Source organism: Sphaeramia orbicularis, chromosome 9, assembly GCF_902148855.1.
Source record: "Sphaeramia orbicularis chromosome 9, fSphaOr1.1, whole genome shotgun sequence".
NCBI lineage: Eukaryota > Metazoa > Chordata > Actinopteri > Kurtiformes > Apogonidae > Sphaeramia > Sphaeramia orbicularis.
Genome location: NC_043965.1, coordinates 23362926 through 23381645, shown reverse-complemented (window position 1 = coordinate 23381645; position 18720 = coordinate 23362926). Strand labels below are relative to the sequence as shown.

Sequence of the window (18720 nt, the reverse complement as noted above, 5' to 3'; positions counted from 1 at the left end):
GGTAACTACGGAGCCTCTGAACGTCCAAATTGATCATATCTGATGACCATGAAAAGATGACAAACTGTATTTTACACCAATTATTTACATATACTGATAGGATTAATGGATCCACAGTTATTAAATGTTTTAAATCAGTAGATGCTTTTGGTCACTGGTGGATGTTTGGGTCTTTTTGGGTTAAATAAGATAACATGACTTTTCCATGTAATCCAAAGTGGGATCAAATACAGTCTATATGAGCAGTATATTTACATGCAGTTTAGACTCACACACATGTCCACTGTGGTACATGTGTGTCATATACTTAATGTATGTAATAAAACTGATCTGTGTCAGAGAGGGGGTTGAGTAAAAGAGCTGACTTGCAGCACCAAGACCTGGATAAACCCTGATTTTCATGATTTTCATCAACATCAACTGCACAGTGGATGATTCGTGGCTCATGAAGTTTTCACTCTTTATAGGCAGGGGATACTGTGGTGTTACTGTGTTACAGTAAGTCATTCCTATGTTATTGATCGCTCTGCCTCTCCCTCCGCTCTTGTTGTTAAGCAGCATTGATCTTGTAGCTCATATTACCAGGCTCATAGGACTAAAAACTAGACATTTACAGGAATATATTCTTCCTCTCAGGCCATAAAGATCCACGTTCTACGAGCCTTTTTATTGCTGAATGCATGAGCTAGATCAGTCTATGTGTCTGAGACCCTGCTAAGCTTATGGCTTTGGGTCTGTAGGTCAGCATTTTGCACAGCTCCCTCTCATCGTGTTCAGCACTTTGGCTACCTTTCCTGTCCTTATTCCCACGTTTTCCAGTAATCTCGATCCTCATTCTTGCTGTCCTCCTCTCTTCTCGTTTTTGTCCTTTCTCGTGCAGAAGAAGCTGGTGTTGACATTTCACACCTCGACCCCTGCAGCATGTAAGCACCTATGGAAGTGTGGAGTGGAGAACCAAGCCTTTTACAAGTGCGTAACCCAAATTAAAATCAAGAAAATATACAACACGTAGCAGTAGTAGAGAACTCTTGCAACAGTTCTTGAATTTCTCTACACATTTCTCATTTTTTATTTTCTTCTGCTAAAACTGCAATTGCTTTCATCGATGGCTGCCTATTATTATTTCACTGTCTCTCTGTGGCACCGCTACAATATGCTCTAGCCTTTTCACTGGGGAGCAGCTGATCGCTCTGAGGGCGTCACTCTGAAGCCGCAGAGACTATTGACACTGCTGTATGGCCAGAAATGGAAACAAACCAGGGTGAAGGCGCGAGCAACAATATGAAGGATAAACTTTTCCTTTGTCTGTAGTCATGGAGAATAGAAGGTTACTGTCAAATAAAATAAATAAGCTCAAGAGCAGAAGAAAATGTCAAGATCTGACTGTATAAGCTGTACAAGACAGCTAATGGTAAACCTTAAGATGTAAGAGCATTGCCTGGGGAGAGAACAAAACAGCATAATAACAGGCTGATTGTTGTAGCGCTTTGAGTTATGAGTTCATTGTAAGTCAAAAGTAACATACAAGTAATGGAGAAGACTGAAAAAAAGGAAGTGAAAGGTGAAATGTACCTACTACTTCTGTACAGTTACTGTGGCATTTTTTACAAGCTCTAATGAGTGCTGTGCAGTATTAAGTAAATTGCACAACATTTAAGCAATTTTACAGAAGCATGGAGACACAATTATAAACAGGGTTCCCACAGGGTCTTAAAAAGTCTTAAAAACTTTGGATTTACGAATCTGTATTTAGTACCTTTAAAAGTCTTTTAAAGGTATTACATTTGATATGATAGGTCTTAAGTTATGTTTCCATAAACCTGTTCACTGTGTTGTGTTTAAATGTGTCTGGGACGTTACGTTAGTCGACTCAGTTCCACCAGATCCAACCCGACAATTTTTACTGGAATTAGGAACCAATTATTGCTAACTTTGTAGCCCCCAGTGGAAATCAAGGCGTTGGAGTAAATAAATGGGCATGTCTATGAAACTGGTCTCTAAAAACAAGACACGGGGGCTAAAAATTCAAACCAGATGTAGACTAATGTTATGAAGCAACTTTGGAAGTACTTTGGGTCTATTTTAAAAATAAATATTTACTGAGATAAAATAAAACAATTTTTCAGATAAAACACATTTTTATATGATTTTTTAGACAAAAATCTGTGTGTAACACGGTAAAAAGGACACAAAAATTATGCGCTACTATATACAGGGTGGGGAAACAAAATTTACAATATTTTGAGGCAGGGATTGAAAGACAGTGTATGACCAATTACTTTATTGAAAGTCATGAGAATTTATTTACCACAAGAAAATTTACATAATAGAAAATGTTTTTATTCTATATGTCCTCCTTCTTTCTCAATAACTGCCTTCACACACTTCCTGAAACTTGCGCAAGTGTTCCTCAAATATTCGGGTGACAACTTCTCCCATTCTTCTTTAATAGTATCTTCCAGACTTTCTCGTAATAGTTTTGCTCATAGTCATTCTCTTCTTTACATTATAAACAGTCTTTATGGACACTCCAACTATTTTTGAAATCTCCTTTGGTGGGACGAGTGCATTCAGCAAATCACACACTCTTTGACGTTTGCTTTCCTGATTACTCATATGGGCAAAAGTTTCTGAAACGGTATGGATAATAGTGTTAGGTATGATTATGACATCAATATATGTTTGGTTTCAAAACAATTGACGTAGTGCCTGCTGAGAAAAAACAACTAAATGTTCATTGTAAATTTTGCTTCCCCACCCTGTATGTATATATATATGTGTGTGTGTGTGTGTGTGTGTGTGTGTGTGTGTATATATATATATATATATATATATATATATATATATATATATATATATATATATATATGTCAGGGTAGAGACTGCAATCTGGTAGGATCGGCGATTCTACCAGTAGAGACTCCGATCGTAGTCTCTACCAGTAGAAACTCCGATCAGAGTCTCTACTGGTAGAAACTCCAATCCGAACCCTAACCCTAACCCTAACCCTAACCCTTCTACTGGCAGGATCGGAGTTTCTACCAGTAGAGACTCTGATCGGAGTTTCTACTGGTAGAGACTACGATCGGAGTCTCTACTGGTAGAATCGCCGATCCTACCAGATCGCAGTCTCTACCCATACATATATATATATATAAAAAAAAAATATATATATATATATATATACACACACTACCAGGCAAAAGTTTGGACTCACCTGGTTTTTCTTTATTTTTATGACTATTTCATTGTAGATTCTCACTGAAGGCATCAAAACGATGAATGAACACATATGGAATTATGTAGTTTAAAAAGGTGTGACAAAACTCAAAGCATGTTTTATATTTTAGATTCTTCAAAATAGCCACATTTTGCTTTTATTACTGCTTTGTGCATTCTTGGCATTCTCTTGATGAGCTTCATGAGGTTGTCACCTGAAATGTTTTCCAAAAGTCTGGAAGGAGTTCCAAATGATGCTGAGCTCTTGTTGGCCATCTGTGGTCCATCTCATGTCATTTAAATAAGAAGGTGAGTCCAAACTTTTGCCTAGTAGTGTATATATATATGTTTTTAGTCTCTCAAAGGTACAATTTGGGAATCCTACTATATAATGCACATTTCAGCCCTGCCCCGTGTCCGGTGTCCATCCCATTAATGTCCGATCGATGTTGCAAACACGGAACACGGCAGGGCGTTTGGGTGCAATGCCGCTGTTGCACCACGGGAGGGCATTATCGTACAAGGAACCACGGGTACAATGCCGCTAGTCGAACTAATTATGCAAAGTAGAGTGTTTCACAAAAATCACTCACGATTTATTTGTGTTTAAATGAGCACAAGTGGACACGATGGATTACACACAAAACCTGGAATGAGACTGCCGATCCATGAAAAACCTGCATGTTTGGATTAGAAAAACCACTAAGATCATTAAATTTAACAGTGTCTTTATTTATAGTGCTATATAAGACTATTTCAAGCCATGTTTTCCAGATCAAATGCATTGACACCTAAGTAGCTTTTCCTGTCCATATTTTGGTCCTATTCTCGGCGCCAATATTTTATTAAAAATTCATTAATTTTGGGATGGCTCAGAGTATAATTTTTTTGCATTTATCTGAGGTCATCATAAGGTACATCCTTTTATTATTGGGTCTAAAAAGCTGGCAAAGTACCAGGAACCAAAATGAACCCAGTTTCATAGAAGCACCCAAATACATTTTCCTAAATTCTAGGAGTCAGTATGGATGTGAAACAGGCTGTGAAATGGGCATTAAATTCTGTTCTAAGTAGTCTTAAAAAAAGTCTTAAAGTTAACTTGTAAAAACCTGTAGGAACCTTGTATAAAGTTATAAAGCAGTTTGAGAACAGCTCCAGCCTGTGCATTTCTGGGTATTGACTTCTTAATGACAACAGCTCATATGTCTCTGAGAGGCGGACAGAGAGGGAGTGGACGTCATCTCAGATGTCAGACAAGCATCAGAGGTCCTTAATCAAATCAGAGTGAATTGAGTTTGTAAATGGCAGCCAAGAAGAGCTTCGAATACACAGCTTCACACACACATACAGAGTAGCAGCGCCTAGAGCAGAGGTGTGTGTCTGTGCACTGGCACCATCTCTGCTGAGCCTCTGGAGTCTGCTTTCACTTGATAAACGATCCTGAATCAAACACAATGGTTTGACCTACTGCATAAACTTGTAAAACGGCACACTTTGAAGCTTCCAGGTCTGCTTACTAAGAGTCCATTCTGCACCGGATAATCATTTACAACAGTTGTTTTATTGAAAAATGGGAGAAAAAAAAGGGAAGTTAACAAAGTACCCCGTTAATGTATTTTTAGAGGGAGGGTTTGTTCTGGTTTGTGCTGCATAAGCTTATATAATATGATGGTTTTTGGTGTGTGTCTCCATACTCCTTCTCTTTGACAGGTGTGCAAAGTCAAGTCAGATTAAGACGGTTTCTAGCAGTAATATTTTCTTCAAGGGAAGCAGGTTCAGATACAGGTAAGAGAGTGGGCGTGGGCATACTTTTTAATGGTAATATTATGACAAAAATTTCATTCAAAACACTTGATGCAAACATTTAATAAAAGTGTCATAACTCATAAGTCTGTCCCTGTGACTGTACATAAAATATATCCCATTTTACGGTATGTTCATTAACACATTGTAGAGTATAATGCTACTTTTTCTCTGTATATATCACCACCTACATCCCAGTATTATTTTTCTATGATTTACTGACCCTAATATTACAGGAAATCCTCCATATAAGTCTGTTATTGGAGCCATGTTAGACCCAATTCTCCTCTCAGACAAAGCTCTTTACCAGGCTTACACTTCACTCCACTCCATTACATCAGCTGGCAGAAGCAGTCTGGCTTAAGGGCTCAGGGATAACTAATAGCATATGGTGGAGTTTGTTCTGAATAAGGGAAATGGTGATTTCTTCTAAAAAGAAAGACAATGGTCTTGAAGACATGAGCTCTTCCTGTTCATGCTGCACTTTCCAGCATAGGCACACATTTACTGGAATACAGAATCAGTGGGACTGCCCCTTGTAGATGTGTGCCACACCAGATATTTTATTTCACAATCTAATTTATGAGCTAACCTTCAGTCTTGACAACAATAGCTTAATAGATGGGGCAGGTCTCTTGTAACAATCAGACTAATGGAACTGCTGACCCTACTGGCACAGAAACACCACCGATTATGAGCAACAACTGCAAAACTGATAAAAAATACCCCACAAATTTATTGTAACTGACGTAAATCACAGCAAGTGTCGCCTCGTTTCATAAGTCTGATTCTTAAGGGGAATGTTGCTATTTTCATGATCGAATTAGGCACAGATTGTCATTGATTGATACCAAACCATATCATGAACATTATAACAGTCTAACAACCTGCAAGCTGTTTAAAGTAGAACACCAGATGACTGATTTGTTTAGCTTGAATTTTGCTTTTAACACTTGGTCTTTGCTTTAAAAAATCTTACATTGCCATGTTGCTGTACTGTTGCTTTAGTACAAAATTTTTCTCCACTTCTTTAAATGTTTGTTTCTTTTTCTGTATCAGTGGACGAGTAGCCAAGGAGGTGATAGAAGCCAGCTCTAAGATTCAGAGAGATCCTCCAGAGGTGTGCAGGTGAGGACAAGTCTTATCAATCCATCCCACAGATTATTTACAATCAAATCACTGCTAATTTGCATACTTAAAAAAAAAATCTTATTCTTACTCCTCAAGACAGTTCGTTATAACCCACCATGTAAAGTAGTCAGTGAAGTCCTTGTTTTGTGTTTGTAGAGCCCACTTTGGTCAGAGTCGAAGTTTTAACTCTCTGAGCCATAAAAACCTCATCATGAACATGGAACCTCTGGTCCCCGCTCTGCCCTCCACCAACGAGTATGAAGAGACAGCCCCAGACAATGGTAAGGGGATACTGCAGGCTTTATGTATGCAGAGAAACATACACGTTTGTCCTTCCACCACAGATCTCTGGAAAGTCACATGAGGGCTCCCTTGTGTAGGAACATGCACAACACACAGACTGAGAGTTAATTGAGCAGCTGATGCTTCCATCCCTCCATCAGTCTTGTCTCCCTAGAGACACCCATCAGAGCATGCTAAAAATACCCTTCCCATGATCCATCCTAAGGATAAAACCAAGCCTGTGTGTCCATGTGTGTTTTACACATTGTCACATCAAGGGAATAGAGTTAACTAGACCTAACTTGAATTATCATTAGCAAAAGTCAATTAGAAGTTATTTGTTTGGCTCCAAGTGGTCTATGTCCTCTAATGCTAATCTGTGCATGTGGAGGCCTCTGTTTGTTCATTTCCCTGTTTATGGGGGTGTAATCACGCAATGGTTGCATCATAAAAGTGAAAGTCAAACACATTATGCTTTACTGGCTTGAACCATGCATGCTGAGTCCTACATACTATATTTTAACAGAGCAGCAGAACTTTATTTTATATATATGTAAGAAGACAAAAAGGTTTATTTACACAGCTGTCATTTCTTAAGAGCTGTACCAACAGCTGTATGCAATTTTAACACAAAAATGGGATTTCTATAAAAGGAAACAAGTTGAACCCAAGTAAATATGAATTCATCGTTCATTTATTACTTAAAACATTTTACTCTTTATTTAATACACTGTCTGGCCAAAAACAGTCTCTACCTGGGTTTAACTATGTAAAAACATATTTACGGCAGTGATTTATATGTTTCAGCTGCAACGACTTCTTTAACTCAAACTGAGGCCGTGAGTAGCATCTCATTTCTTAAACTATTAATTTGCTGAGGAGCTTAGAGATTGAACAATGCCAGGATTCATTGAGCTGGAATTGTGACAGAGTGGTTCAGGGAGCATGAGACATAATTTTCACACATGGATTGGCCACCACAGAGTCCAGACCTGAACCCCATTCAGAATCATTAGGATGTGATGGAGAAGACTTCATACAGTGATCTGATTCACTATCATCAATACATGATCTTGGCCAAAAATTAATGCAATTATAGATAGTGTTGTGTGTTGTGACATGTATTGTGACACTGCATAAGCATTGTGTGACTTCAACAGAAAATTTAAAAAAAAAAAAAAAAAAAATGTGTGGGATGTTTTTGGTCCAGGCGGGGTATAGTGTCACATTTCTGCCCTCACTTGATCAAAACCAATTAAATATTTGTACTTTTTATGATAATATCTGCAAAAACAGGGACAAAATATTCAGTTCAGTGCTACTAACACATCATATTAAGGAGAAATGTATGCTGTAGCAGTGACTGTAGGTTACGCTGAAGGTGGTTCCTGGAGGATCTTTAAGTGAAGCTATCCATCAACTGACACTGAAGTCAGAGCTGAACTCAGATCAGCTCTCTCCCCTTGAGTGGGCTGTATAAAAGTAGGGTCTATGTCTTTTTCCTTATCAGGCAGTATGTGTCCAAGCAGACCACGAGGAAACCCAGAGATATTTGCTCTTAAGGCTTTTTCCCCCAGGACTCCACCTTCCCAGAGTAGATTTATATAGTCCATATAAGGTATTCATAACAGTGGGGGATTAGTGTTCCCCTTGTGATTTTCGCTTGCATCTTATCATCAGTCTTTGTCACTTTTTTCTCGTTTATTATCCCAGACACTCTCCACTCTTGAAGCATGCATCTTAGTGTTAAAGACAAGAGAGCAGGTAGAATGAGCAGAGGGTAAGGTTACACAAATAAGATGAAAGCCGGGATGAGGAGAGGAGGAGGAGAAGGAGGAGAAGAGGGGGGGGTGGAGAGGATATGAGAAAGAAAATGGACTATAGGGCTGAGAGGATAAACGTGGTTATGAAGGCTGTGGGCTGGTCAGAACGCAAGGATATATCGCAGAAAGGAGGAGGGAGGGGTGTTTTTAAAGGAGAGCAGGAGGAAATGACAATGAACGTGTACGACTAAGGGAAGGTCACATTACAGCAGGTGTAGAGGAAAAAGAAACTGGAGATAAAACACGGCAAGACAAGAGAAAGTAAGAAGTAAGAAAATGTAGAGTTTTGGGGAAATCACAAAGGTTAATTGATTATGTTGTATTCAAATGTGTGTCCAAAAACACTGTTTTCAGGCTGTTTTATGTTTTTATTTCTCTGAAGAGATTTGGTAAAAAGTGTTCAGCTACTTCCATCTGCTATGTAAGAGGATGGCGTATTCTGTCCAGCCTTGATTCATATCTGCAGATCTTCTTCTCATCCTTAACCCTTAAAGCTGCAGTATGTAGGAATTATGTTCTAAGTTATTATTAAATGGCCTTGACTGTCACCAGACGTTAAGGAATCATGTTCATTTCAAATACTGATGTCACTGACAGTAGTAGTCCAGCCAGAATATTTGCATTTGAAAAGCTCAGTGTCAGCCCCGAAATAATGTTTATGTTGACATTGTGTGTTTTGGTCTGAGGCTCCGCCCATCACCTCTCTGCCAATCACAGAGTAAGTAGCCTTTCAGCATCCAGGTTGCCAGTACCCTGAGCTGCAGCTGGAACATTTATGATCAAAAATGTCTGACGCTAATAAATCTAAAAGGCCTTTTATTATTCCCAAATACATTGTGACAAAGTGAGAAACAAAACAAGGAGATGTATAGGAGATGACTGAAACATGGAGACGGCTGAAAGCAGAGAAGGATTTGAAGACTGACGCTGGCTCTGCCTTAGTCTGACCACCGGTAAGAACCACTGAGAGCCGGGGTCGTGGCCTCTTCACCCGGTCCCTTCTCCTGGGGCCGGGCTGCAGTGTCTTTTCCTGGCCCCAGTGAAGAGACTGCCGGTCCGGGATGGGTGAACAGACCGGGTACCGCTGTAGGACTTGTCTCTTACCATGGTAGCCAGTGTTTTCTGTGGAAGTGACCTCTGCATGTAGCGGTGTGTAATCCGAAAGGGGGGGGGTCGGTCATCCGGTGTCTGTGGTTTGGGGGGTCAGGGAGTTCAGCATCTGTGGTTCGGTGTGTGTGTGTGTGTGTGGGGGGTCAGTAGTCTGGAAGGGGGGAGGGGGTTCCGTAGTTCGGCGTCCGTGGTTTGGTGGTGGTGGTGGTGGTAGTGGTGGTGGTGGGGGTAGAGCGATCGTGTGGCTTGTAGTAAAAGTGAAACCTAATGTTCATTTCCCTTTTCTCTATCTCCTGAATCTTCCCAAACTTTCATTTGAGTGGGCAGGACGTTTGTCCTGTCCTGTTATATATTAGACTGATGTAGAATAAGTCTGGTGATGATTTTTTTGTATGAAATGTAAGGTGTGGTGGCAAGCACTAGTGGAAACGCTAGTAGTAGACGCTCATGCTGGATCTGGCAACCCCTAGTCTGGGGGGAGGAGGAGGGGATACACGTTCTACAGTATTTTGAATGTGACTGCAGTACCAGTTTTGGCCACAATCCTACATACTGCAGCTTTAACAGTCTGCATCAAACAGAGGTTACAGTCCGCTTTTAGCCTGAAGGGCAGAGCATTTTTTTTTGTTTGTTTGTTTTTTTTTTGTTATTTAAGTTTTTTTTTTTTTTTTTATAATTTTATTTGTGGATTTTTAACAGCATTACACGGATGCATCATACAATCTTTACATTTTTGCTGTTTTTGAACACAAGTCCCCACCCCCAACTTAAATATAAACATAAACATGTAAATATATTTGCCAGAAGACATCAAGATTATGAAAGCAAAAATAAATACATAAAATAAAATTGAATAGATAGCAATTATACACATATTAAAAAAAAAAAAAAAAAAAAAGACAAATAAAATATGTACCATTCCTACAGTTATCCAGGTGATGAGTGGTGATTTGAGGTTAAAGTCATGACACATTGCTCCTTTTATAAGTTTCTGTGAATTTTAGAAAAGGCTGCCATGCTTTTGTAGTTGATCCTGCTAACGTACATCTCATCTTCTCCATATGTAAAACCTCATAATGTCTGCGATCCACTGATCATGTGTGGGAGGGGTTTCCTGTTTCCACCTCAAAAGTATAAGACGTCGTGCAAGTAGAGAAGCAAATGCAATAGCATTTAAATAATATTTAGAAATATAAATGTTTGGGGGAATCACTCCAAAAAGTGCCGTCAGGGCTGAAGGTGGAAAGTTAATGTCATAAATTTTTGAAAATGTAGTAAATATAGATTTCCAATAGTTATGAAAATTAGGACATGTCCAAAAAATGTGGAAAAGTGAACCAGTATCTGCTTTACAACAACTGCAGAGTGGGTCAGTGCCCGGATAGAATTTGGCTAACTTTTCCTTGGAAATATGTAAACGGTGAAGGATCTTAAATTTCATCATTTAAGTTTTTATTAATTCTGTCATATTTTCAGACATTTACAAAAAGGCAAAAAACAAAGAGAGAGAGATAAAAAGGAAAGACAAAAAGAAAAACAAAAAACAAAACAACCCACAACAGAGCATTTTGTTAAACACTGCCATAGCTTGGACAGTAAATAAGATTTTTTTAATTACATTAAATGCATAATAGCATTTTATCCGCTCTTTGGTGGTAAGAGGACTGAATTGAATGAATGAAACTGAAAACACAAAATTATTAGCACTAGTTCTACCTCGCTGCCCTGGGGAGGAATATTACTACTCTATTTCTGAATTACTGCTGCCATGTTAATTTCTTCTCTGTCATCCATCCCTCCATCCCCTCCACATGACCTGACCCTGTCTTACAGGTCTAGAGGCTTTTATCTCTCTCTTCCCTCCATCTTCTCCATCCCTCCTCTTTTCTTCCATCACTGACCCCACACATGTATCCTCCTGTGCCATCACTCCCTTTAATCTGTTGATAGACTTCCTTCTCTCACACACACCTCCTCTCACAAAATTTATGGGCTTCCTCTTCTTTTGTCTTCCTGCCTTTCTCGCTGTTCACCTCTCTGTCTTTCTCTCATCTCCCTCATCCCATTTAGACGAAAATCAATTCCGTCTTGGCTCAGGGTCAAAGAGCTGCAGCAGTAACCATCCAGTCTGTCTCACTTGGTTAGTATGGGAGGGGCAGGAGGCGGTCATCACATAAAGAGCATCACACACCAGTGACAGGCCTCGGGCTGAGTAAAGACATGGCATTCAGTTTGAGAGCTTTCTGCTTTCATTATCCATATCAATGTGCATTTGATATTACCCAGTAAAATTTAAAGTACAACATGCAGCTCAAATATTTCCTGTTTTCAGTTTTTTATTGGCATCATACATCACGTCATCTGTGGGTTCAATCAGTTCAAGCTGATAAGTAAAAGATAACAACTCAGACAGACTCACATCCTTATATACTAACAGATTTTTTTTTTTTTTTTTTTTATTCAAAGATCTAAAAATAAAGACTCATTAATGGTGTTATTCTGTCTGTTTGCAGTGTCTCAGTAATGAAACAGCAGGCTTTAGACAGTCAGTAGCACTGTTTTTGTAGGCTCCGATCTGCAAGGACTTTGGGATAAAGTGTCCTCAAGATGGTCTAGGATCACCATCTATATTCAGACTACTAATCTCAGCCATTAGAACGGAAACAGGAAGCTGACCCAAGGTCACTGCTGACCTTCTTCTGTTTGCACAGCCTGTCCCCTTCTTATCTACCAAAACCCATTCACACACAGTCCCACACACAGCATATTTTAGCTAAGGCTTCGACTCTGATGTTTTGCAGGGATCAGACCGGTATCGATATCATACATTCTTGTTTGAACTCATGCCATCATTCAGTATAATGGAAACGATTGGACAGGTCTTTTTTTCTTCTGCACAAATCAGCTCATATACAGGCAAAACTGGTCCCCATCTGTCACTCGTAACAAATTAGCTTAACAGTTGTGTGTTTTCAGTGTATGTTTGTCTCAACAGATTTATAGCAGAATACAACAGAAAACAAATCAGTCTGAGAAGAGGTGAAGACCAAAACAAAAAGGCAGACAGGAAAAGAAAGTTTCCCCCATGCCATCCCATCCCGTCCCGGGTCTGGCCTGCCCCTCTGTAATCAGTTCTAGATTAGCTGCTCCTCTCCAGTCCGGACCATCTGTTTAAATTTAGAAACTGCAGCTTTGGGCCTGATCCTCTTCTAATGCCCCTCCAGTCTTTGTTAACATCGCTGACATTCACAGAAGTGCCCCCCATGCCTGTCTATCAGAGAGAGAGAGTGTGTCTGCTGTTCGTCTCTCACTACCTCTGTCAGTGTGTACGGAGAAGCACATAGCTGTGCACGTGTGTGTGTTCATACCCAGTCTCAGGCCCCCAGAGCTTAACTGGCAGTAGCTCAGTCAGGGTGTGGGGGTCTGTGTGGAGACAGCTGGGTCCAGGGTTTGTCATCAGGCTGAAAGATGGAGGTCCTTGAGCACCGAAACAGCACTGATGTAGGAGGCGGCCTCATGCAGAGCAGTTTGGAGTTGGGGGTTAATGACCAGTCCAACACTGGTGATGCACTGAGGTGTGGGAGCCAGGCAGCCGGACTGGGGCTGGACTTGAACCCAGAGACACTGCAGGGTGAGGGGATGGAGCAGGAAGAGGCCGGACCCCTTGAGGTCTTCCACCCAAGGGAGGCCACAGAGAAACAGTCGCCATCAATTGTAGTAGCGGAAGCTTTGAGGTGCCAGGTGAAGATCACTACACGGCGTAGCCTGCATCTGCGTATAGCCAATCACACGGCTCGGGATGTTTATGTGCGGCTGGTGGGACAAGGGGGATGCATCGCTGGAACCAGTGTTGGATGTCAGAGAAATCTCCTGGAACAGAGTAAGACAAATTGGAAATTCAGCAGCATGAAGTTTACATAGTACATTTATTATAATGACTAGAGCACAGGCCTTTCTATCTTTCACTATTGCAGTTTTAAATATTTATAATTTGCACAGAAATCAGTAACGAAGGAATAAAACATGCACCAAAAGCTGAGCCCAGCAATTGGGTTGCCAGGTTTGTTGTGGCAACCCTGTGGTGGAAACTGTAAGTGTAATCTGTCAAACACTTAGAGGATCTCAAGAGACCCCCTGCAAAGTGTGTGTGTGTGTGTGTGTGTGTGTGTGTGTGTGTGTGTGTGTGTGTGTGTGTGTGTGTGCGTGTGCGTGTGTGTGTTTCCACTCATGACCATCCGTGTGCCAAATGAATATACACGTTGAAGTACTGTAGTTGCAGTAGTTGCATATTGGTGTACTGTGATCTATACTTTTATGATACTATGTGTTTGAGTGTGTGTTGTGTTTTCTGTCCAGCTGTGCAAAAACAAATACAGACATCTGCAGTCAAACAGTAGGGTTATGTTTAAATAGTGGATTGAGAATGGAGTGTGATAACAAGAACTGCTATTAGACCAAACTATTTAAGGCTTGTACATCTGTTTATGTTAATAACAATCCCCTCTTTATGTAATTAAGCCATTTTTGGATTTAAAAAAACATGAAGTAGCATCAGAAAAATAAGGATTTGAAATTAAGAGGTTTTATTTAGCCTTTGGAAAACATGCAAACAACCAAGCAATTAAAAAGTAATTAAACTTTGAGCTTAAAATGCCTACAGCCAGAGCAGCTCTTCAGTGCACTGACTCATGTTCAAGTCCCACTGTTGACAGTTTTCACCCTGCTGGAGTGCCCTCGAGCCCAGCTTTAGAAGTGATGCTCTGCAGCTTGATCCTCCTCTTCTATTTGAAACCATGCACAGGTTAAATCCTATCAGGAGTAAAAGGTGTTCACAGAAGAAAGTCTGTATTCACAGTTAAGTACTGCTGCTCACTCATTGCTGTTTTCACCAAAAACAGGCACCTTATACTGCTGTCACATAAATACTACATAATTGACAAAATAAACACTCCAGTGGGGTCTACACCTGCATGCATGTCGGTGTCTCACATATAAATATACTTGTGGTGTGTTTGGGTGTCTGTGATGTGGTTGTGTGACAGATAAATAGCCCTGTCAGCACTTGCATAACATGGGAAAACCCGTCTTCATGTGTCAGTGTGGCCACACTGGAATCTAACACCTTGCAGCATGAATGACCGCATCTAAGAAAAGGCTCACATCAACCTGAACCAGACTGAAAGCAGACTGTATTATAAATGGAAGGAGGACAGGTGTGAGATTAAAACATAATATTTCAGACAGCTAACTAACTAATGTTGATTTATGTCTGTTTTTGTAGCCTTCATGTTTTTTTTCTTGTGCCCTCAATTCCGTCTTCAAGTTTGATGCCCCTCTTTCTCGGGCTGAGAGCACTCTCGCTCCTTGCCTTTTTGCTGACTGTTTCCATGGTAACAGTCACCACTGACTCCTCAGGTTTTCCACTGCTTCCCTCCACATCCACCTTTAATCATCTCAACTCATTTTGGACTTAGTTGGCATAGTAACTGACTAACAAGACTGGCCTTGAGGTTTTATCACTGAATGTTTGTTTTTATAAATGAAAAATAAAATGAAAATAATTAAAAGAAAAAACTAATATGAGCTTTACGTTTGGGACCAGCTCGTCACTGGATTTCAATTTTACCATTATATCTAAATCATTTACAGTGTTTTATTTTGTGTGCAGGATCCTACTTACCTAAGGCAGGATGACGACTGGGCTTATTTTTAAACTCAGAAACATACAGTGAATATTCAGATTCATCATGTGCAACAAGGCATCAGTAATATGAGAACCTCATTAAGTCAACACCTCTGATGTCACGGTGCATCACATCAGCAGAGATGACTGTTTTATTTATTTATTTATTTTAAGTTGAGCTATTATAATTGAAATCAACATACATAACCATGAAGCACTGTTAATAAATTTTCACCTGAACCAAGACAAAGTGTGAATTATAGTATTTATAATAAGAGAAAATGTGTATACTGCTGTCTGAAACATTCGATTATATTTTCCGTTCGCAATTGAGTGTTTCATTTATTTTCTCAACAGTACAATTGTTAATAAGTTCTTAAGAGGAAGAGGACCGCCATCATGTGGTTAATAGGGTCAACTACATCTTAGATCACAGGAGTAGGTCTGTGTCCTATGTGGATGCAGAATAAAAATTAAGAACAGCACCAATGGACATATTTTAATGTGTAGTATCAGTATTATTAGAAGATCTTTCACTTAAAGGCTGATATTAAGAAAACAAAGGATATTAAACATCTTCCATTTGCATCTTGGCACTATTTCATTTCTACTTCAGTTGTTCCTCATTTCAGATGAACTTCCAAAGTTTATAGTGCTGTATGTGTGATTAACTGTAAACTAAAGTATTGTGTTCGATATTGTATTGTAACTTACACATGTCTTACTCACCAGGTGCTGTCGCTGTGAAGGATTCAGCCTCCCTGTCTCCCCTCAAACCTTCAGCCACTTCCACAGACACTGAGCAGCAACACACTGAAGGCTCCACTCTGGGCAATGACCTGCAACCTCCCCGCGTTCCCATGGAAACCTCAAATCTCCGACCTCAGATGCCCAAGGCTGAAGATGAAGCAGACGAGGATGATGAGAGCAGCGGTGCACTCACTATCTCTGAGCTTGTCTACAGGTAGAGTTTAACAAATTTACTACTTTTTATAGAGACTTTTATCATTTTATTCTTTAGTTTTCATCTCATTGCCAACATATGTTTCACTGAACTACATGCTACATGAGGACTTGTTTGTTAACTATATATGTATATACCTGACAGAAAATGCTACTGAATTCTCATTTTTGTGCAGATTTTGGCTTTAAAAGGCTGTGGTCTTAAACTTTTGACCGGCTAATGAACAGCCTATTTCAGTTTAATAGTTGTTTTCAATAAATTGCTTACTTGTTTTTTTTTTTTTTTGTCTCACTCCCATTTCTTCTTTCTGTATTGTGAAACTCTACTTAGAACCTCCTTAAGATCCAACAGTGCATAATGTGAATTCTTGCAATTTTTCAACTGGTCTTAAGATTTTGATCAGGAGTGTATATATAAATATATATATTTATATATTTTATTTTATATTTTATTTGTTTGTTTGTTTGTTCTATTTAAGCCTTATTTAACCAGGGTGGTACCATTAAGATGGGGGAATCTCTTTTTTCAAGGGAGACCTGGCCAAGACAGCAGTGATACAGTCACATAATTACAGTTTACAATAATAAAAGCATTTGCAAACACAGAAAATCAGTCTAAGGGATCAGTGTTTACAGATGGGCTCAGACTGAAGCTTGTTCCAGGAATCAGGGGCTGAAAGCCTTAAAGATTTTCCTAATTCAGTCCTTATCTTTGGAACAAACAGTTTGAAAGTGTTCATTGAGCAAAGATTGTTACTCACAGGATTCCAGGATAACAGTGAATATAAATGTAGGTGTAGGTTTATTCAGTCATCATCCATAATACAGAAAATGCAAACAATGAGGCTGATTTTAAGTCAACCGACTGTGAATTCTGAAGAAATTATGAAGGAAGTCTCCCGAAAATTGCTATTGCTATAGTTGCTACATATCCAGTTTTATATTCAGAGTAAGGATTTTGGCTAAATAATCAGGTTAAAAAGTGTTAAAGTGTCATCTGTATATATCCACATGTGTCTGAATATCCTCCTGTGCTTCTGTCCTCCTCAGCCCCTGTGCCAGCATGTTACCCACCCCGGTGGATGACAGCCAGGGAGGCGTTGACCTCCTCTTCTCCTCCCCAGTTCAGAGCCCCGCCAGGATGCTGCGAGAGCTCCACGCCGACCCTGACATCCAGGCCCAGCTGGAGGCCGAGAGGGAGCGCGACCGAGTCTACGAACGCACCCGACTGGCCGCCAGAAATCGGATGGGTGGGGTCCTGGGCAGCAGCCTACGCCTGCTGTCATCCAATGAGAGGGTCAACGCTTGCCTATTGAGCGTGGCCCGTTTGGTTGCCGTGGTAATGGGCGTCCTGATTGTCACTGTGCCCACTCTGCTGCTACTGTTGGAGTCAGACATCGATGTGTCATTCCTCCATGAAATCCGTCAGACGCCGGAGTTTGAGCAGTTTCATTATGAGTATTACTGCCCCCTTCGACGCTGGATTCTGTGTAAGATCAGCATGGCCATGGAGAACCTCTGGTCAGACTGAGAAGGAGACAGGAAGAAATTAAGTAAGAGGAGTGAGACGTCACTGCAAAAAAAAAAAAAATACATACCAGAATGTCTGTCTTAACATGTAATTAAATCTTATACTCAGTCTTAACAGCTGGTGTTTCTTGAGGGAAAACCAGTGGGATGAAATCATTTTACTTGTATCAAAAAGCTTCCAGACTAGTTTTAAGTGTGAGTGAGTTAAACACAGTGTAAGCATCTGGAAAGGGCTCACAATGATTAATTATTCTTCTGTAAAATGAAAGCCCAGGGTGATGTTACTCAAAGCTGTCCAGGAAAACGAAACAAGTAAAGGGTTTAATCTGACTCATTTTACAGAAGGTGAGAGACAAGAATCTGCAAATAGTTATAAGATCCAATCACTTGTTAAGATAGATCACTTTGGTACAGATGGCAGTGGATGAAATTACTGTAGGTGTTTGATGGCCTTATGGAGAAGAAAGATTCATAAAAATAAAAAAATAAATAAAAATGATGGAGGTGATGAATGTTCTGAAAACCTTCTGTAAAGAAAGTGGTTGGCCTTGGTCTGTTCACTCCTGATGCTGACAAGCCAGTGCAATGACTCTTAAATATCACAAACCATTCTGATTGGTTACTGTCTTCAGAGCAGAGCGCCTGGTTGGTCAGTGAGCGTGTCAGTCATGAAGGAGTGGGTGGAGACAGATGGAGTGATTCCTGAGCTGTCACTGAATACAACAACAGTCACCGTCTGAGGTACATTATATATATATTTAGAAAAAAAAAAGAAACAAATGAGAAATATTGATAATTGATACTGATCTTAAATAAGTTGTTTTTAACGTTTTGTACATTTTTATGTGATCCAGATCTTTCAGGAATTTTTCAGTCAGAGGATCTACTTTGATCTTATTTTGAAATTAAGAGTTTACAAAAGATAACAAAAAAAAAGCAAATTTATTGAAGTTTATTGGGGCAGCGGGTGTTGAGAAAATTAAGCTATTTTTAAGACTACCGTCTTGTCTTGGTAGCACCCTGGGTTTTTCCTACAGAGGTTATAGCACAAATCTTTTACACAGACCACAGATTACAACTGTTCCAGATTATGTGATGTCAAACAGGAGGTGGCATGAGAGAAACTTTAGTCTGTTTGTGATGATGAAAAGTGTGTTTTGTTAAACTTCTAAATGT

General features: G+C 39.8%; 1 protein-coding gene across 5 annotated transcripts in view; it reads left to right on the top strand.

The window, feature by feature from the left end:
• frmd3 (FERM domain containing 3) overlaps window positions 1-17895 on the top strand; it is a 54809-nt gene extending 36914 nt beyond the window's left edge. For all 5 annotated transcript variants that reach the window (XM_030142905.1, XM_030142904.1, XM_030142908.1 and 2 more), the window contains 6 exons: window positions 881-969; window positions 4930-5004; window positions 6082-6150; window positions 6310-6434; window positions 15784-16015; window positions 17065-17895. In XM_030142905.1, the coding sequence (XP_029998765.1) occupies window positions 881-969; window positions 4930-5004; window positions 6082-6150; window positions 6310-6434; window positions 15784-16015; window positions 17065-17545 (1071 nt within the window). In that variant the 3' untranslated portion in view covers window positions 17546-17895. The remainder of the gene's footprint in view (window positions 1-880; window positions 970-4929; window positions 5005-6081; window positions 6151-6309; window positions 6435-15783; window positions 16016-17064) is intronic.
• The last annotated feature ends 825 nt before the right edge of the window (window positions 17896-18720 follow it).